Here is an 18510-nt window from a genome sequence, read left to right on the forward strand (position 1 = left end):
GTCCAGATCTCTGCTGCTAGCAAGTTCAGCATTTTCCAGCACCAGCTGCTCTGCAGGGGCACGCAGCCCTACAAACCAACTGGAGGAGAGGATTCTGGGGCCGATGAGTTTCCCCCAAGCTGACTTTTGTGCCCACCGCTGAGAAGAGGTCAGCTCCAGATGCCAACATGTGAGCCACCCTTTTCCAGCTTTTATCAGAGGCAGGACATGGATACGTGCATCAACCCTAGCCAAAGGGCCTGAGAAAGTCTATGGAAAGAGGGCTCGAGAAGATAATGAATTCCTTCCTTGTGGTTGGCAGGGAATAGCTCCTCAAAGCTGTTCGCATCCTAATAGCTGGAGCCAGTGACGGTTTCATTACAGGGCAAAGAGCTCTTTGCAGGTGCAATTAAGTTTTATGGCTTTGAGATAAGATTATCTTGGGGCCGATGTAATCACAGTTGTCCTTGTTTAAGAAGCAGCAGGAGAAAGGCTTCCCTGGTGGTCTAGTGGATAAGAATCTGCCTGTCAATGCAGGGAATGCAGGTTTGATCCTTGGTTGGGGAACTAAGATCTTACATGGTGTGGAGCAACGAAGCCGACAAATCACAGCTTCTGAAGCCGCGCGCTCCAGTGCCTGCATGCCACAGCTGAGAATCTGTACGCTGCAGTGAAAGATCCTGAATGATGGAAGGAAGATCCCGCATGTGGTAACTAAGACCTAACACAGCAAATATAGAAAAAAAGAAAGAACCCTCCAATTCTTAAAAAAAAAAGAAAGAAAAGAAGCAGGAGAATCAGAGTCAGTGGAGGCAACGTGATGATGACGCAGAGGTCAGAGTCAGAGCGAGACTGTAGCTGCTGCACCACCGGCAGGAAGTCTCCGGAAGCTGGAAAAGGCGAAGAAACTGGCTCTCCCCAGAGACTCCAAAGAAGGCAGCACGGCCAACATGTTTATTTTGCCCGGAAAGGTCTATTTTCCCTTCTGATCTTCACAGCTGTGGGATGATACATTTTTGCTGTTTCAAGCCACAAAATTTGTGGCCATTTGTTACAGTGTCAAAGGAAACAAACACTCCCTGGTGCCAATATCTTCAGCCAAATGGTGTATGGCTTCAAGTGATGCATGAAACAACCACCTTGAGACCATGAGGACAGGAACCTCTGGAAAAACCAAGACAATATACTGAGGAGTGATGAGCAGGCGATGGAGAGTGCCTGCAACCACCCCTGGGAGCTCTTGCCTCTGGACTGCATGTGATGTAAGATAATGTATGGTTGCACATTCTGCAACTTGTGGCCAAAAAAAAAAAAAACCCATCTTGCACAATAATTCTTTCTTGTTCCCAACCAACTTCTGCTCTGCAATCTCATTTAGTCATGCTGAGCCAATTTAGCCATAGACTTGGCTCCTGCCGCTGTGCTCAGTTGTGTCCGACCCTTTGCAGCCCCATGGACTAGCCCACCAGGCTCATCTGTCCAGGGAATTTCCCAGGCAAGAATGAGTTGCCATTTCCCATGCCAGGGGATCTTCCCGGCCCAGGGATCGAACTCTTACATCTCCTGCTCTGGCAAGTGGATTCTTTACCACTAGCGCCACCTGGGAAGCCCCTTAGGGACTCCTAGAAGAAGTCATCCCAGGTAATCAGGTTGTAGAGGCTCAGGCTGACCCTTGCTTACCTGATTCAAAGTCCTTTCTCAGGAGGTGGACACACCACAAGGAGCAAAGACTCACTGTGGTAAGCAAGATGGGCCAAGTTACCTCAGCTGCAGTCTCAGAGGCACTGCCAAGGGGCTACAGAGGACACAGATAGACATTGCAGGCTCCAAGGATACGATGTGATAGTACACGGGACCAAGGGCATATGGTGGATTCATCAAATTACACACGCAGACGTGGGTGCAGTATCCCCCTGAGTCTTCATAGTGGGTTACAGGAGTCCTCTCTGGCTGGGGAAAAAAAAAAAGTGCTTGAAAAAAGCCACACACTTCAATTAAAAAAAATTGTGCCAACTTGCTGAAAAGATGAAACCCCTGCAGCCGCCACCACACACACGAGAAAAGTTATATGATTATAACCGCATGCTGTTGATGGCTTTGAAGTCTAAATTTACAGGAAAGAAAAGAATTTTTTGGCACTTGTACTTTTGGGGGGCATTTCTTAGAGAAAATGAGTTTGAATCCAAGTAGTTTCCCAGTGAGGATGGTGGTGAGTTCCATCACATTTTCAAGAGGAAAGAAGCATAGAGCCAAGTCCAGGAGCCCACTGCGGTCCTGTAATCCCACTTGCTCTTGTATTGAGCCCAGTGATGGTCTGCGATTTATAGTTGGCCTTCCCAACCTGGAGCACGATATTCATCTTCATTTATACAATTTTACTTGTAATTCTTTCCAGAAACGTATCTTCCTGTAGATTCCTTGCATTTCCCAACAAATTAATCCTAGACATTTGTCTTTATGCTTCATCTGTGAATCTTCAATATATTTGTTTGTAAAGATTTTGTATGTTACATGTGTGTTGATTCACATACCTTTATTTCTTTATTGCCTCATTTACTGCAATCTTGTTTTTTTTTTAATTTCCAATTGGATTTTGTATATACAATAATGTTGTGCTCAGATGCTCAGTTGTGTCCAACTCTTTGCAGCCCCTTGGACTGCAAAGTAGCCCACTGGGCTTCTCTGTCTGTGGAATTTTCCAGGCCAAGAATACTGGAATGGTTGCCATTTCCTCCTCCAGGGGATCTTCCTGACCCAGAGATCGAACCCAAGCCTCTTACATTTCCTACATTGGCTGGCAGATTCTTTACCAGTATTACATGGGAAGCCCAAGTATTCTATCGTTACCTATTTGTAAAAAGCATTTTTATATTTTCTTTTCCAGTAGTTACAGCCCTTAGATCTGTTTCCTATCTTACTTGTGATAATAAGAACACCAGGAAATCTTAAACTTAAGGTTGCTGAGAGCAGATATCATCCTCTGTTTTGGATGTGTACATCAATCCATGGCTATTGAACAGAAGAGTGAACAGGCAAGAGACTGAAGAAAGGTCAGATTTCATTGGAGAGGAAAAGGTCAATTTCCTAAGGTAAAGAGAAATGTAGAAATTGGTGGTATTCAGAACCATAAAGAAGGCTGAGTGCTAAAGAATTGATGATTTCAAACTGTGGTGCTGGAGAAGACTCGAGAGTCCCTTGGACTGCAAGATCAAACCAGTCAATCTTGAAGGAAATCAACCCTGAATATTAATTAGAAGGACCGATGCTGAAGCTGAAGCTTCAATATTTTGGCCACCTAATGCAAAGAGCTGACTCCCTGGAAAAGGCCCTGATGCTGGGAAAGATTGATGGCAGGAGGAGAAGGGGACAACAGAGGATGAGATGGCTGGATGGCATCACTGACTCGATAGACATGAGCTTGAGCAAGCTCCGGGAGTTGGTGATGCTCAGAGGAGCCTGGTATGCCGCAGTCCATGGGGTTGCAAGAGTTGGACAGGACTGAGAAACTGAATAACAAAAGGACTAGCAGTAAGCAGGTTGTTGGCTTATTCTTTGTCTACCCTCCAGTGGCCAGGAAGGGTGACACACGCCTACACTTTTGAGAGCAACAGGGAAAGTCAGAGTCCGGTCCTGGGCGACACTGGCAGCTTAACCAGCCCCAGGACATTCATTTTTGAGGAAACGGTGTTTATGATAGCTCAGTTTTCAGTTATTTACGGCCAAACACACCCTACAGGATACAGGGTACAAAGCTATTGAAGGGATACCAAACCCGACTTACTGGTTCGTCCAGTTTCTGTGGACTTCCCACACTCCTCTTTGAAACAGATCACTTCTGGAAGCTGCATGTGGTCTGTCTCTGCTCAGACCTCAGATTCTTTACCTTTCCTCCATGTGCTACACCCAGTCTGGATTATCTTGATTTTGAACTCACCCTTTATCTTGGGGAGAACAGGCATAGAACAAATGTGTAGTAGTCACGACCCCAAAGTCTGTTTGGGGAACCAGTTATGACACTAATAATTTACAGTTAATGTGCTGATTGATTTATTCCTGCTTCTCCAAGCTGAAGTTCTCAAGCTCTGAGGAGTTCTGAGAAGTGTCCTAGATGCTCATGTTTTAAAGACAAAAACGTACATCTTTCTTCCTCTTCTTTTTTTAAATGAGTTTTAAACACATGTTCCCCTTCACATGAGATGTTCTGTGTGATGTTCTGAGATGTTCTGTGTGATGAAATAAGCCAATAATGATGAGTGGAGACCAAATCACAGGTCCATTGTTGAGTGGACAGAATGCCACCAGCTGCTATAGTGACTTGGTCAGTATCTAGTTTCAGATCTTATTCAACCAATAGTGCATCGTTAATTTTAAAAGCATATGAAAGAATACTATTTCAACTATTCAGTATCTCAGTAAACATGCTTGTTAAACTATATAGAGTATATAAAGAGAGATGAAGTGCAAATTAAACCCTGCAATTGAATGAAACTATTATTGCTAATCTAGCCGTTTTCATAAATGATCCACAATGCCTTTTCTACAATTCTAAAACCTTTTCTAATGAAGAAAGTTTCTTCCCCTATTATGCATCTGCAAAATTTAGCTGAAATGACAAGGCTGTGTAGGGCTTCCCAGGTAGCTCAGTGCGTAAAGAATCTTCCTGCAATGCAGGAGACACAGGTTTGATCCCTGGGTTGGGACGATCCCCTGGAGGAAGAACCGTCAACTTCTCTCCAGTATTCTTACCTGGAGAACCCCATGGACAAAGGAGCCTGGTGGGTTACAGTCCATAGGATCACAAAGAGTCAAACACGACTGAAGTGACTGAGCATAACACAGCTATTTACAGTTTTTCTCCAATTTAGTGTGACCCCTTATATATTTTGCTACAGATACACCCAGATGCTGCCCAGACCTGTTGGGGATGTCACATGTGGTATGGTGTGTTCACCTTCCTATACTGCTAAAATTCAAATGCTTATGAATTTCAAAATACTTCTGGCTCTGAAGGTTTTGAACAAGGGGTTAGGGCCCTGTATGCAAACAGGATGCATAACATTTTTTGTTTTTAATTGGAGGCTAATTACAGTATTGTGGTGGGTTTTGCCATACATTGACATGAATCAGCCATGAGCACATGTGTTTCCCATCCTGAACCCCGTTCCCACCTCCCTCCCCATCCCATCCCTCAGGGTCATCCCAGTGCACCAGCCCTGAGAACCCTGTCTCATGCATCGAACCTGGACTGGCGATCTATTTCACATATGGTAATATACATGTTTCAATGCTATTCTCTCAAATCATCCCACCCTCACCTTCTCCCCCAGAGTCCAAAAGTCTGCTCTTTACATCTGTGTCTCTTTCACTGTCTCGCACATAGGGTCATTGTTACCATCTTTCTAAATTCCATATGTATGCATTAATATACTGTATTGGTGTTTTTCTGACTTACTTCACTCTGTGTAATAGGCTCCCATTTCATCCACCTCATTAGAACTGATTCAAATGCATTCTTTTAATAGCTGAGTAATATTCCATTGTGTATATGTACCACAGCTTTCTTATCCATTCATCTGCTGATGGACATCTAGGTAGGATGTGTAACATTTTTGACATTTTACATACGTAACAGTTAACATTCATCCAAAAATATGCTAATTTACTTATTTATCTTTGGCTGCGCTGGGTCTTTGCTGCTGTGCACAGGCTTTCTCCAGTTGCAATGAGTCGGCTTCTCACTGCAGTGTCTTCTCTTGTTGTGGAGCACAGGCGCTAGGCAAGCAGGCTTCAGTAGTGTGGCACTTGGGCTGTTCCTCCGCGGCACTTGAGATCTTCCCGGACCAGGGATCAAACCTGCGTCCCCTGCACTGGCAGGCAGATTCTTAACCACTGAACCACCAGGAGACCCCCCCCAGAAATGTTTTTAATGTAATCAAGTTACAGCAAATTAAACAGCATTCTTAATTTGCTAAATGGCAAAAAAAAACATGCAATTTATTATTAAACATTGTATTAACATGAGTTTCATGAATCAATCTTAAATAATATACTTAAGATTACCTTTTAACCTAAAATCATGTTTTTACTCTACAGTATACAAACAGAAAGAACTGAAAGAACTTCCAAGAAGGCCCATTTCCTTAAGATGTTAAAGCCTCCATCAAATTAACAGTAAACTACTAGAAGGATCCCTAGTCATAACCAGAAGAAAACAATACGGCTAATTGCCTTGTCCTACTACCCATGGCTATAGAACATCATTTTTTTAAGTGAAAATATGAGAAAGAGGCTTGAGTTATTTAATGAATGGGGATGCTGTTTTAGCTATAACAGCCAAGAAAAATTCAGGGAAATGCATAGTTAGTGACTCAATGCTAATATGCACAAGTCAACAGACACACTGTCTTAATTGCAACAAATAAGATGAACAATGTGCAGCGTACATGTGAATATTCTCCACAGTGGCCACAGAAATGTACAACTGCTGGAACAAGCATAGCATGCAATGGACAGGATGACTCAAACAGAGGCATAAGGCCACTGAAACCTGCTACGAAGTGGAGAGAGGATGCACTGGGCCCTGGGTCTCAGGAGGAGAGTCCCAAGCACCAAGGAGGAGACAGGACATCAGAGTCTGGGCCCTGGAACCTCAGGAAGATGTAAGGACACCAGATACTGGACTTTGAGGAAGACATGAGACTATTTTGTCCTGGGCTCCAAAGAAAGATGATAGTGGACTGGGCTCAAGGAAGAGGTGCACACACCAGGTCCTGGGCAGGGAAAGACTTCTTCCATTTCCTAGACATGGGCACCTGGCTCACAGATGAGGACCCAGGGCAGAGGAGCCTTCCTGTCCACCCCACACCACACCAACCCCCTGGTTCTCTGCTTAGCCAAACGTTAGCAAGGTTACTCTGAACCTTCTCCCCATAAGACCCATACCTGTACTTCCTCATAGAATCCCATTTGAGCAAGAATCGTAAGTCAGTTTATGAAGACTCCCCTACTCTTGATATCTGATCAAATTCCTCACCCCTACTCTCTCTCCCAGGTGATACATCATCACCCTGGCCTGTCTTCCTTAAAACATTAGCTTTATCCAGCTAGAATCCCCCAGACAGGATGTGTCCTTCTCCTAATTTTCTATCCACTGGTACCTCTCCCCTTACTCCTAGGCCATAAATCCCCACTTACTCTAGTTGTATTCAGAAATGAGCTGTTCTACACTGGAGTCTCCCGCTTTCCCCATTGCAAGTTTATTGAACAAAATCTACTTTCATTGCTTTAACCTCCGTCCAGCTCTGATTTACCCGTGGACAACCCTCCCTCCACTCTCCTGCCTTGGTTCCACTTGCTCTGCCCTTCTCCACAACTTGAGTAGATAGTTAGTCCTGACCCCATTCCCCTCCCTGGGCCTGGAGGACATGTAGCCTCACCCTCTGCACATTTCCCTGGTGGCTCAAACCATAAAGAATCTACCCGGATTCCATCTCTGGGTCGGGATGATCCCCTGGAGAAGGGAATGGCAACCCATTCCGGTATTCTTCCCTGGGAAATCCCATGGACAGAGGAGCCTGGCGGGCTACCGTCCATGGGGTCGCAAAGAGCTGGACACGATGAGCGACTAACATTTTCACACCCGCACAGTTCACGGCAGGCCCTTACCTCTTTTCCTCCCAGGAGCTCGGGAGGATTTCAGTCCCGCTTTCAGAACACGTCCCACGGTCCCAACCCGACCCCTTTTCCTCTCCCTTAGGTGTGAATACACACATAGTATCCTCTTCCCCGAAGCTTAGCAGGACTTTGTGCTCAGCTGTATGGGAACCTTTGGCCTGAAATCCATCAGGCTCCTCTGTCCACGGAATTTTTCAGGCAAGAATACTGAAGTGAGCTGCCATTTCCCGCCCCAGGCGACTTTGCCGACCGAGGGATCGAACCCGCGCCTTCTGTATCTTTTGCACTGCAGGCCAACTCTTGACTGCTGAGCCTGAGGGGACCAACTTGACCGCTGCCTCAAGGCACTTCCGGCCCGCCCCTCCTCTCTCTACGTTTGGTGTGAGAAGCTCGCCCCGCCCCTCAGCACTTCCGGCCCTGCCCCTCCCAAGCCTTCCCTTTCTCCATTTCCCATTCGTCCCACGCGTTGCAGCCCTCGAGGCTTGGCGAGCCTCCCTCTCAGCCTGCGTCGCCGCCCATGCAGGTGCTGGGACCCACCAGCGGACCGACTTGCCCCTCGAAGGCCTCCTCCTGTCCCAGCGGGATCACCAAGGGCGCTCTTTCCGCGACCGGGGCTTCGCCTACCGCCCCGAGGTGGCCACCAAGATGTCCACCGCCCACAACGTGGGCGGCGCCACGCCGCGGGGGTTTCTGGGAGTTGTAGTCCAAATGGACGCACTGACGCAGTTCGCCGGGGGCTGACAGGCGCCATTGTGCGGCGCGCGCGCGCAGGGTGAGTGTGGCGCGAAACCTGCGCCCGTCGGGGGCTGTGTTCCAGTGCTGCTTCGCAGGGAGCGCCCAGTTGCGGCCCCTACCCCGCCAATCGCAGGAGCCCAGAGCCAGCCTCGTCTGCCGTCCTCCCGCCGTGGGGCCTTTAGGGCAGTGAATCGGGGACTCGGGGCCCATAGGGGCGCGAGGCGGGGCGACCCCATCCGGGCGCTTGCGGGCTGGGTAAGGCGCCGACTCCATCTGGGTGAGGAGGTTGGGAAATTGCCCCTCTGGGTGTTTGAGAACAGGTGGAGACGACTTTTTAGAGCATTTTCCGAGGTTGGAGTTAGATCTGTCATTTCCTGTTGATTGGGCCGAGGGCGGGGGCCTTGGTCTAACCCTCACGCCCCTTCCACCTCCCAAATTCGACCTTCTTAGGACTCTGCCTACTCCCACGGGACTCGTTGAGGAAGAGGAAGTTATGGCCTCCGGGCTTCCGACGGATTGGTTCCGTGTGAGTAGAGGTTTCTTGGTAAATTTCAGAGTCTACCGCTGGATTTGGGAGCGGGGGTGGAGGGGTGATGCAAGCACACGCGTCCCTGGGATGCCTCCAGGCCCCCTAGCATCTAGGTAAGGGGTGGGGACTGGAGGAGAGACCCTAGTGAGCAGAGGGATAGCAAGCTGCTTAGCTTTCCAGGGGAGCAAATAGAGGACAAATCGCGGGGGATTCTAATTTATCTTTTAAACGGAGCGGGGAAAGCCATTGGCAGGTGTAAGCAGAAATCAGGCTTCACTTAGCTTTCAGTAGTACTTTGGAATTAAAGCTTAGTCACTGGGTGAAGAGCGAGATGGGCATGAAGCCCTGATAGGTGAAGGAAGTAGCAGCAGAATAGCCAGTGGATGGAGGCTAAAGGCTGAAGTGTGGTGATTTAGCTCACGGAATTCCGTAGGAGAAAGGATACACCTGATATCACTGTTGGAATCCTCAGGTTACTAAGAAGTGGAAAGGTTTTCGGAGAATGAACAATGTTTTCTGACCTCATGGGTTGTCCTACTTGCTGTGACCTGATAGGATCAAGCTTGGGTTTGCTGTTTCAAATTCAGGAACTCGTGATGAGATATCTGGAATGCTCGAGTCACCTTGTTAATTGTGCCTACATGTGGTCAGTCACCCTCCTCCTCCTCCTGTCAGCATGGGTGACAACAGGCCCTGGCTGAACAGGCACCTGTGGGTTTTAGGAACCAGTGACCTTTGAAGATGTGGCCTTGGGTTTTACCCCAGATGAGTGGGGAAAGCTGGACCTCGAACAGAAGTCCCTGTACAGGGAGGTGATGCTGGAGAACTACAGGAACCTGGTCTCAGTGGGTAAGGATGGCCTCTGTGTCAATAAAGATTTGTGCTTTGCAGCCCGAATGTGGTGCCTTTGAAGTGTGTGTCTGCTTTGGCTCAGTCTGCAGGGATCTGCGTTCAAGGGTCAAGGCCCTGGAGCCTGAGGGAAAGGGCAACTTTACATATAACTTTTGAAACTTTACCTAGTCCACCCCTCAGAGGTGTTCAATACCAGGGATGTGGGCCTATCAGGGATGTTTCCAACTGCTGATAGATGCTTACTATTTTTGTAACAAGAATTCCAGAACGTGGTGTCAGTGTCTGACAGCTCAGGTGTATCATCAGAGGCCTTGCTCCCTTCCATCTCTGCATGGTTAGTGTGAAGTTGTCATTCTTAGGTTAGCATGTGCCTGACTGATGCCAAGCATTATGTCCATCAAAGTTTAAGGCAGAAAGTAAAGCCAGGGCAGCCCTGACTAGTTCTCTTTCTATAGCTGGCACACTTTACAAACAAAGAAAAATGCAATAAGCCCCCAGCTGACAAACTTCCCTTAGTGTTTTACTGACCAGAACCAAGTCCCACTACCTCCTTTACAGTCAAGAGAATCCAGAAAAGGAAGCAGATGGCAAAGGGGATGGGTGAAGTTAGCAACACTGCCCTAGACCAGAAGCCATTTCTACCAGGGAGAACACAGGGACAGAATTGCTACAGCAGGAAAGTACTTTCTCCCGAACACAGACCCCCAAGCACTGTCTCTTTTCCCTTGGGCAGAACATCAGCTTTCCAAGCCAGATGTGGTATCTCAGTTAGAGGAAGAGGAAGAGCTGTGGTCGGTGGAGAGAGGAATTCCTCAAGACACCTTTTCAGGTGAGAACCAGGCACATGGGAGTCCTGGTGTGGGAGTCCTGGTTAGGCAGGAACTAGTGTCTTAGCAAAGGAGGTGGATGGGGAAAACCTCTAGTGGGGTGTTGTGAGGAATAGCTGCAAACATGCTGAGTCAAGCTCTGCATTTTCCTTGGCTTTAGTCAGGGGGCACTGCTTGGCTGAATGGGAACCTCTTGCTGGTGCCAGGTTGGCAGTCCTCACCCTGCTTCACTCATGGTCTATTGCCCTTCCCTTTTGTAATCTCCAGTAACTGGTGTGTGGCTTTGGCCAGATTTTATGGAAGTTTATGTTTTGGGGGGTGTGACCATACTCAGTGGAGACAGATTTGCATCATTCATTCACAAATGCAGTGTAGACTTGACTTTTACTTTTTTCTCTTGATGGACATTCAAGTGGTTGCAAAAAAAAAAAATCCTTGCATACAGTTTTTGCACAATCAAGTTGGGTTTTTTGTGTAGATAGCATTTCTAGAAACAGAATGTAGAATCAACCAAGATGTAAGTGAAAAACTTCGGTAGCAACAAGTTGCTGTCTTAAGTTCCTTTAAAATACATACAGCTGCGTAAGATAGATGGTGACTTATAGTCCTGTTTTTAAGGTTTACGGATCTGATAGGAAAAGATATATTCAGTTTGGTTTCTAAGTTTACAGATTATTTGTACTTTTGCTTTTGTGAGTTTTTCTATTTTCCTTTTTTTTTCCTCTGTTGGTTTGTCTTTTGTGTGTGGTGGTGGGGAGGAGTCTACTATATATTATGGATAGTAACACTGCAGATAACAGTCCAATATCTGTCTCCTACCTTTATTTAGTCTCCATAAAGAAGTTTTATGATTTCAGATTTTTTTTTCTTTCAGATCTGTCTTTACTCCTAATCTAGGTTTCATGCCATCCATGGGCAGATTGTACAAATACTTTATTCTGGTACTTTTGGGTTTTGTTTAGCTGTTTCATGTACTGGGTTCCTTGTGTAATTGGTGTGGGGCACAAGTTTTTTCAATGCCATTTTCTTATTATTGGAACACCATCTAGATCATCTCTCATAGTCACTGTTTGTTGCATGCAGGCCTTCTTGGCCCCTTATGGTCCCTTGATCTCTGTCGGTATCTTAGTAAACACCATATTACTGTACTTACTGTAGCTTTATAAGAATCTTGGATAAACGGTAGGCCCTCTTTTTTTTTTTTTTTTTTTAATTAAAAAACCTATTATTTGTTCTCAACCAGATGAATACCTACCATCAGCTTGTCAGGATTCATTGAGAAAATGCTGTTAGAATGTATACTACATTTAACTTCATTCAGAAATTTGATCAGAACTGGTCTCAGTCACCTTCCGGCACAGGTGTACAAGGAGGGACCCACTCCCCTCACCGTGCTGGTCAGGCTTTCCACGTGCGGTTGGGCATTTCCTCCAGTTGCTATCTTATCTGCTCAGGTTACTCCTCCCTTGCAGTCCTGCGTAGTTGCTGCAGATGAACCTATCCTGCTGCTAAATTCTTATTTGTAACAGTTTTCTTAGGTTATAAATTAATTTTCTTAGTACGGAATCATATTATTGGCAAGTATAAAGTATTATTATTTTACTTCTTTTGCATTCAAGGTAGGTGAGGAGGTAATTACATTCCTCACAGCTACTGCTTCCAAAACACTGGGCTGAGAATGTGATGATTTTAAGTATCTGGTCTCTAACTTAAAAGGGAAAGTTTCTGGATTCTGCTTTGATTCGTATCACTTTTTATCTGGATAAAGGAACAGTCATCTCACCCTTTCCAGTAAATGGAAATTAGTAAGAGCCCCAATTTTCCCCCTCCAAAGCCCTCCAAGGTGGTCATGGAGATTTTCTGACTTGAACAGTTAACAGTGACGTAATTATAGATGTGCCCCTGTTGTAATGTCCTGATGTCTATTAACTTTTAGGATTTCTGCATCAGTGTTCATAAATTATATTGGGGAGGTGGATGGTTTTCTTTATGCTTGTTATTTTTGGACACTTCTGTATCAGAGTGTGCTGGCTTTGTAAGGAGAACTTCTTGTGTTCCCCCTTTGTTCTCTGTGCTTTAATGCAAGCGGCTCTGGAACTACCTGGAACTTTCACAGTGTCCAGCTGTGAAATCTGTACCTGGCCTGCATCTTTGGTGATGATGACCTTCCAGCCATGCATCTCTGGATGATCTAGCAGTTTCCTGAATCTAGCTGCCATGGGGGGCATTGGGCACTTATGGTTCTGCACGTCAGAAAAGCTGGCTTTTCAGGGGTGGTGTCCTAGAACGAAAGATCCTGTGTTACAAGCTAGGCCTGGGGTGATAGGTGCCTAACATGTTTATGCTGCATCACAAAGAATCCTTTATGTGATGTTTTTTCTCCACTGTCTCCCCTTGACCTTAGAAATGTTTGTAGAAGGCCCCTTGTGTCCTATGCAATATAAAAAAGAGAAAGTATGTACTTGGTAGTAAGCCAAAGACCTAGTGTAATCCCTTTGATTGTAGACTCCTCCGTCTAACAGAGGAGCACCTTCTACCAACACGCTACACAGATCTAACTGGGTAAAGGCCAGTTAACTAGTGGTATGGACAGAGAAGAAAAAGAACATGGTGTAAAGCAGGGAGCAACAGGGAATTACTCTAGAGGTGGGGTCAAGGGACACTGCAGGGCCAAGATATTAAGCCAATGCCTATAGAACAGAAAGTCGGCAGATGGGCAAGAATAGAAGTGAAGAGCTTCGTTTCCTGGTGCAGAAACGCCACTGTGGGTTACCCTGAGAATGGGGCAAGGGTGGCACATTCTGGGAATGGAAAGTTACCTATTAGGCTGGAAGGAAGTAACTGAGGTGTACTGATAGGCAAGTTAAGTTTGGGGCCTCCACTGTCAGGGGGGTTTGATCTTCCTTGAGTAGGTGTGTGCTGTGCTTTTTACAGCTCTCTGAGGGCAAAAGGGCACAGATGCCAGCAGGCAGGGGGCTGCGGTAGTAGCAGATAGGGAAGAGGTGGTTAATATCTGCCCCCAAGAGAGTACCAACAGGGCTGGGAGAAGCTGGCTCCTCTCTATGTGAGGTGAATCCAATGGGGCCAGTTGAGTAACTGACCAGGAGGGCACAGGAAAGGAAGCTACAAAGAACTGCTCACAGGTGAAGGCTTCAAGGGATTTCTTGTGACTGTTCTTTGTAATGTATGTATTTATATGCATTTATATGCATTTTTCATGCACATTTTTAAAATGTATCAGTATCTCATTTTTAAAATACAGTAACAGAGATGAGATGGTTGGATGGCATCACCGATTCAATGGACATGAGTTTGAGTAAGCTCCAGGAATTGGTGATGGACAGGGAAGCTTGGCGTGCTGCAGTCCATGGGGTCGCAGTCGGATACAGCTGAGCGACTGAACTGAAAACAGAGGTACTACTACTCTGGACTTTTTGGCATTGGTCAGTAACATGGAAGTCTGGTAAAGGCCAAGACTTTTGAAGGGTGGAAATATGTTTTCTTTGGCTTATATTCTTATGTTGAAATAATTTTAAGCAAACAGATGAATCGTACAAAAAACTACCTAATAGCTTCCACCTAAATTCACATGTTTTTGCAACTGTACCATGTCCTGACTGGTTCTATTAATGGAGTATGAATAGGAGGCGACTTAGAAACACCCAAGTAAAGGTCTGTGAAGCCAGTGGTATGCCCCCGTCTGAGGTCCAGGCAGTGCATAAAAACATGGGAGTCTTAGGTGTTTGGAATGGCCTGCTTACTGTTAAGAGAATATCTCCTTCAGTGATCCCTTTCTCCCAGGACTAATGTAGCTGTGCCTCTCCTCAAGGCAGAGAACGAACTGAACAAAAGCTAGGCCTCACTAATACAGCCCAGTTTGCATGTGTCTTAGCTCTCCATGACAGCAAAAACGGCAGCACAGACAGTGGCTGAAGTAGAAAGGAACCTGGGTAAATGCTTAAGACATGGAATTAATCTTCAAGAAGGCACTAATTTGAAAAGATGCTGTGAAGATAAGTGGGGAGAAATATTTGATGGCACTCACATCTTAAGCCTTCTCGCTCAATGTTCTTTCAAGAAAGTATTACCTACCATATGTGTGGCTTGGGTGGAATATCTTGAGACATAATCTATATAGATTCAAACATGAGGGACAATGCAATGGAATAAAGACACTATTTTGAAGGTCATGATTGTAGGCAAGCTTGCAGGACAGTTACATTTTTTTTGGTTTGTCAAGAATTTAAGCAAAAGAGCCCTGCAAATATGAATGTGGCAACTCAAATTAGTATAGACATTAGTAGGAAAAAAAGGCTAGTACAAGAAGATTGTATTGTTGAGAGGAATAGAAGGAAATTCTCAAGATTTTTTGTGTAGCCTGAGAGGACTCATATGGGCTATAAAACCAACATGTGGGGGATGTAGGAAATCATTCGTTTTAAAAAAAGGATAATTCTTTCAGGAACAAGAGTAAATATGTTTAGTGTGAGAAAACCTAGTTTTAGCTCAGCTCACAGAGGAGACTCACATGGAAAAACCTCAAATGGAGGAAGTCCTTTTCATCATGTGTTTTTCAATATGAGAACTCAAACAGAAGAAATCCCAGGAATCATAGCAGGAAATGCTTATAGCCTGATTTGAAAGAATTCATACTAGACAAAAAATTCCAGTTGTGTTCCGTTTGGAAAAGTTCTTACATCAAATCATTGTATCTGAGAACTCTGAAATCACAGGGAAATAGTTGCTGCGGAGAGGTTTCATAAACAGCTGTTTTCAATATCATAGAAGTAGATATTGAAGAGTGTCTGAGAATGTAATCAATGTTAGGCATGAGGAGTCACAGAACCCACTGACCAGAAGCCCTTCAGTAGGAGTCCTCATTGTGTTCAGCATCAGAGGACTCATATGAGAGCAGATTCTCAATGTAATCTGTGCAGGCAGATCATTCATCTTAGCTCTCCCCTTGTTTGACAGAACAGAAAAACAGACTGAAGAGACCCACACTGAATAGTACAAATGAAATGTCTCATTCTGGTTTTACACCAGATTGTCATAAGAAAGACAAACTCTAAAACCTTGATCACATTAGGACAGCTATCCCTTGATATTCATGGGGGATTGTTTTAGGACTCCTACAGATACCAAAATCTAGATGCTCAAGTCCTTTATATAAAATGGTGCAGTACAGTGCTTGCTTCGGCAGCATGCACACTAAAATTGGAACAACACAGGATTAGCATGGCCCCTGTGCAAGGATAACAGGCCATTTGTGAAGCCCTCCATGCTACTTTAAAAAAATACAATAAAATTGTGAAGTATAGACAGATGTGAAGGGTCAACTGTATGAATATATAGTAAGAGAGGTTCTGTTTCTCCATTTTGGAGTCTATTATCTTATCTGAACATCTAGAACAAATGTTAAGTAGCACAAGTGAGGCCGGCATCCTTATTTCAGTTTCCTTCACATGTCCCCAGTTGCTAGGAAATAACTGACGTTACAGCTCAGGAAATCGTTGAGTGAATAAACAGTTGGAAAAATTACAAGAGATGAGGAAATCTTCAAACAGGAGAGTCTGAAGACTAGGCCAGGCTCCAAGAGGATGATAAAAGAAATCTTAAAATAGTGCTACAAAGAACTTTGAAATGGTCACATTCCTGGGGACAAGGTCAAAAGTCTATAATCTTGAATGGCTATCAAACATGTTTTGGCAGGAATCCAGCCTATCAGGGTGTGGTCACATACTGTGCAGTCTTGATTCAAGAATACTTCATGTTCTCTGTTACCATCCATTTGCTCTCTAGGACCCATGTAACCTTAATCCTATTATCTGAGGACCGCTTTCCCTAGGTCTAGGTACAGTCTCCGGAGTAATTTCAAGACCTGAAGTGCTTAAACTATTAACTGAAAAAGAAGGAAAGTAAATGAATTAAGCATTGGACTCAAACCTTTTTTTGAGGAGGAAAAAAAACTAAGAGTCCTGAGGAAAAATAAGATAAAAGCAGTAGTAAGTCAGAAATGAAGAAGAAAAAAAGCCCATTTTCTGGATAGATAAGAATAAATAAGTGGCAAGTTAAAAACCTATACGGAGAAAAGAAACTATGTAGATATTCAGCAATACATGTTCCCATTGTAGTGTTTTAAACAACTGTCAAAGAATAAGCCTGCTCGGGACTTCCCTGGTGGTCCAGTGGTTAAGACTCAGTTCTTCCATTGCAAGGGGTGTGGGTTCAGTCCCTGGTTGGGGAACTAAGATCCCCTTGCCATGTGGTATGGCCAAAGAATGAAGAATAAGCCAGCTTTATGTACTGATATGAAACAATCACCAAGAGATATTTGTTTCTTAAAAATCTATACCTTTTAACATAGATACCTTAACGTGAACGTGTGAAGTGAAAGTGTTAGTCACTCCTGTCTGACTGCAACCCATGGACTGTAGCCTGCCAGGCTCCTCTGTCCATGGAATTCTCCAGCCAAGAATACTGGAGCGGGTAGCCATTCCTTTCAACAGGGGATCTTGCCAACCCAGGGATCAAACCTGGGTCTCCTGCATCGCAGGCAGATTCACCATCTGAGCCACCAGGGAAGTCCACCTTAACGTATGTAAAGGTGTACAGACATACAGGATACCAATGTCTTTTTTTTCCACTTAAAAATATACATGCAAACATACACCAGGTATTAATATACCAATTGTTACCATTGGGAGAATATAGAAACTATAGGATGTGATTGTCTCCAGAGAAGGAAATTGGGTGGGAGGGTGACCTTCCACTTTCAGAGGTCCTGCCAGTAACTATGCTCATAAAATGGAAGACTGTCATCTTCATGCTGTGTCACCAGACCCTGACACAGCATAGGTGCTCAGTAAGTATTGGTTAAGTACAGGAACGAACAAACAATAAGATGGAAAGATTTCTGGAAAAGTGTAAAGTTGGCCCAAGAGAAATGTTAAAACCAACTTTTTCTTAAGAACAAAGTAGATAATTAGTTGCATCTCTGTATTAACCCAGGCAGTGAATATTTTCTAGCTTCCTATTAAAAGATAGGTTTCCATAGAACATGAGCTACTCAATGACAGAACACTAGGTGCTTTGTTAACAGGTTCTTTCTGCAACCTACACATAGCATTGTTCTCACTAAAGCACAAAATGAGAAAAATATTGAAAAGGAGAAAATATCTGTAGCTTGTAATAATGAGCACCTATTTTATCTATTTTTAGATAATGTGTTTAAAAAAAAAAAAAAAAGTATCCTCTGAAATAGAGTTGAGCAGTTACAACCGAGTATAAAATACAGAAACTTAATATTTGTGGCTTAAAGCAGGAATAACCACTTCAACATAGAGGAAAGACTTTGTTATTGATACTTTTTTTGAAATGGAACCTAGGAATAAATTGGTAAGGAATGAGCAGGCTCTATTTGGAGAAGGTTATGTTAGAGGGCCATGTAAGACTTAAGTATGTAAAAACACTGACTTCTTTTGAGGGATTAAAAGGCTAGAAGTGCATGAAGTCCCTTTCTTAAGTCCTATAATTATTCCAGCCAGCAGCCCTAGAGAAACTCCACAGCCCCATTCATCCTGTGGGAGCATGAAGGCAAGTCCCTGACCTGGTTTGGGAAGAAGCAGGTGGGGGTTTAAACCAAGGTCCTCTTACCCCATGACCTGCTTAGGCTCCCAAGTAAAAGATGGGAACTTTGCAGCAGCAGCTGTCTTCCCATGATAACTTACAGATGGACACAATTCCAGTACCAATGCGATTTCCTGAAATTTGAAATATGGGCAAGCATAAGCCTTTGAAAGGCCCAAATGTCTTGGTGCACTGTTCATCAAAGCACTTAGAAGCTCTGCTGTGTCAACAAATACTGCCTGAACAAACCTGCCAAAATGCCAAGTGCTGTTAATAGGGAAGGGT

General features: G+C 44.6%; 1 protein-coding gene, 1 long non-coding RNA gene and 1 other non-coding gene across 25 annotated transcripts in view; 2 read left to right on the top strand and 1 right to left on the bottom strand.

The window, feature by feature from the left end:
- Window positions 1–18510, bottom strand: part of LOC102415948 — a 21461-nt gene continuing 2951 nt past the window's right edge. For 9 of the 23 annotated variants that reach the window (XR_006640224.1, XR_006640230.1, XR_006640229.1 and 6 more), the window contains 3 exons: window positions 8191–8690; window positions 1742–1929; window positions 1–1143 (listed from right to left, as the gene is read on the bottom strand). This is a non-coding gene — a long non-coding RNA (uncharacterized LOC102415948). Of the gene's footprint in view, window positions 1144–1659; window positions 1930–5448; window positions 5869–8190; window positions 8691–14826; window positions 18360–18510 lie in introns of those variants that run through there. The other 14 variants (XR_006546189.2, XR_006546188.2, XR_006640232.1 and 11 more) reach the window with 7 other exon arrangements.
- Window positions 8502–18510, top strand: part of ZNF274 (zinc finger protein 274) — a 22469-nt gene continuing 12460 nt past the window's right edge. Inside the window, exons 1-4 of the mRNA XM_044931805.2 lie at window positions 8502–8643; window positions 8839–8914; window positions 9640–9766; window positions 10503–10598. Coding sequence (XP_044787740.2) covers window positions 8882–8914; window positions 9640–9766; window positions 10503–10598 — 256 coding nt within the window. The 5' untranslated portion in view covers window positions 8502–8643; window positions 8839–8881. The remainder of the gene's footprint in view (window positions 8644–8838; window positions 8915–9639; window positions 9767–10502; window positions 10599–18510) is intronic.
- Window positions 15784–15885, top strand: LOC112580532. The gene has a single exon (XR_003104926.1). It is a non-coding gene; the product is annotated as a U6 spliceosomal RNA (small nuclear RNA).

The sequence above is a fragment of the Bubalus bubalis genome, chromosome 18, assembly GCF_019923935.1.
Source record: "Bubalus bubalis isolate 160015118507 breed Murrah chromosome 18, NDDB_SH_1, whole genome shotgun sequence".
NCBI classification, from domain to species: Eukaryota; Metazoa; Chordata; class Mammalia; order Artiodactyla; family Bovidae; genus Bubalus; species Bubalus bubalis.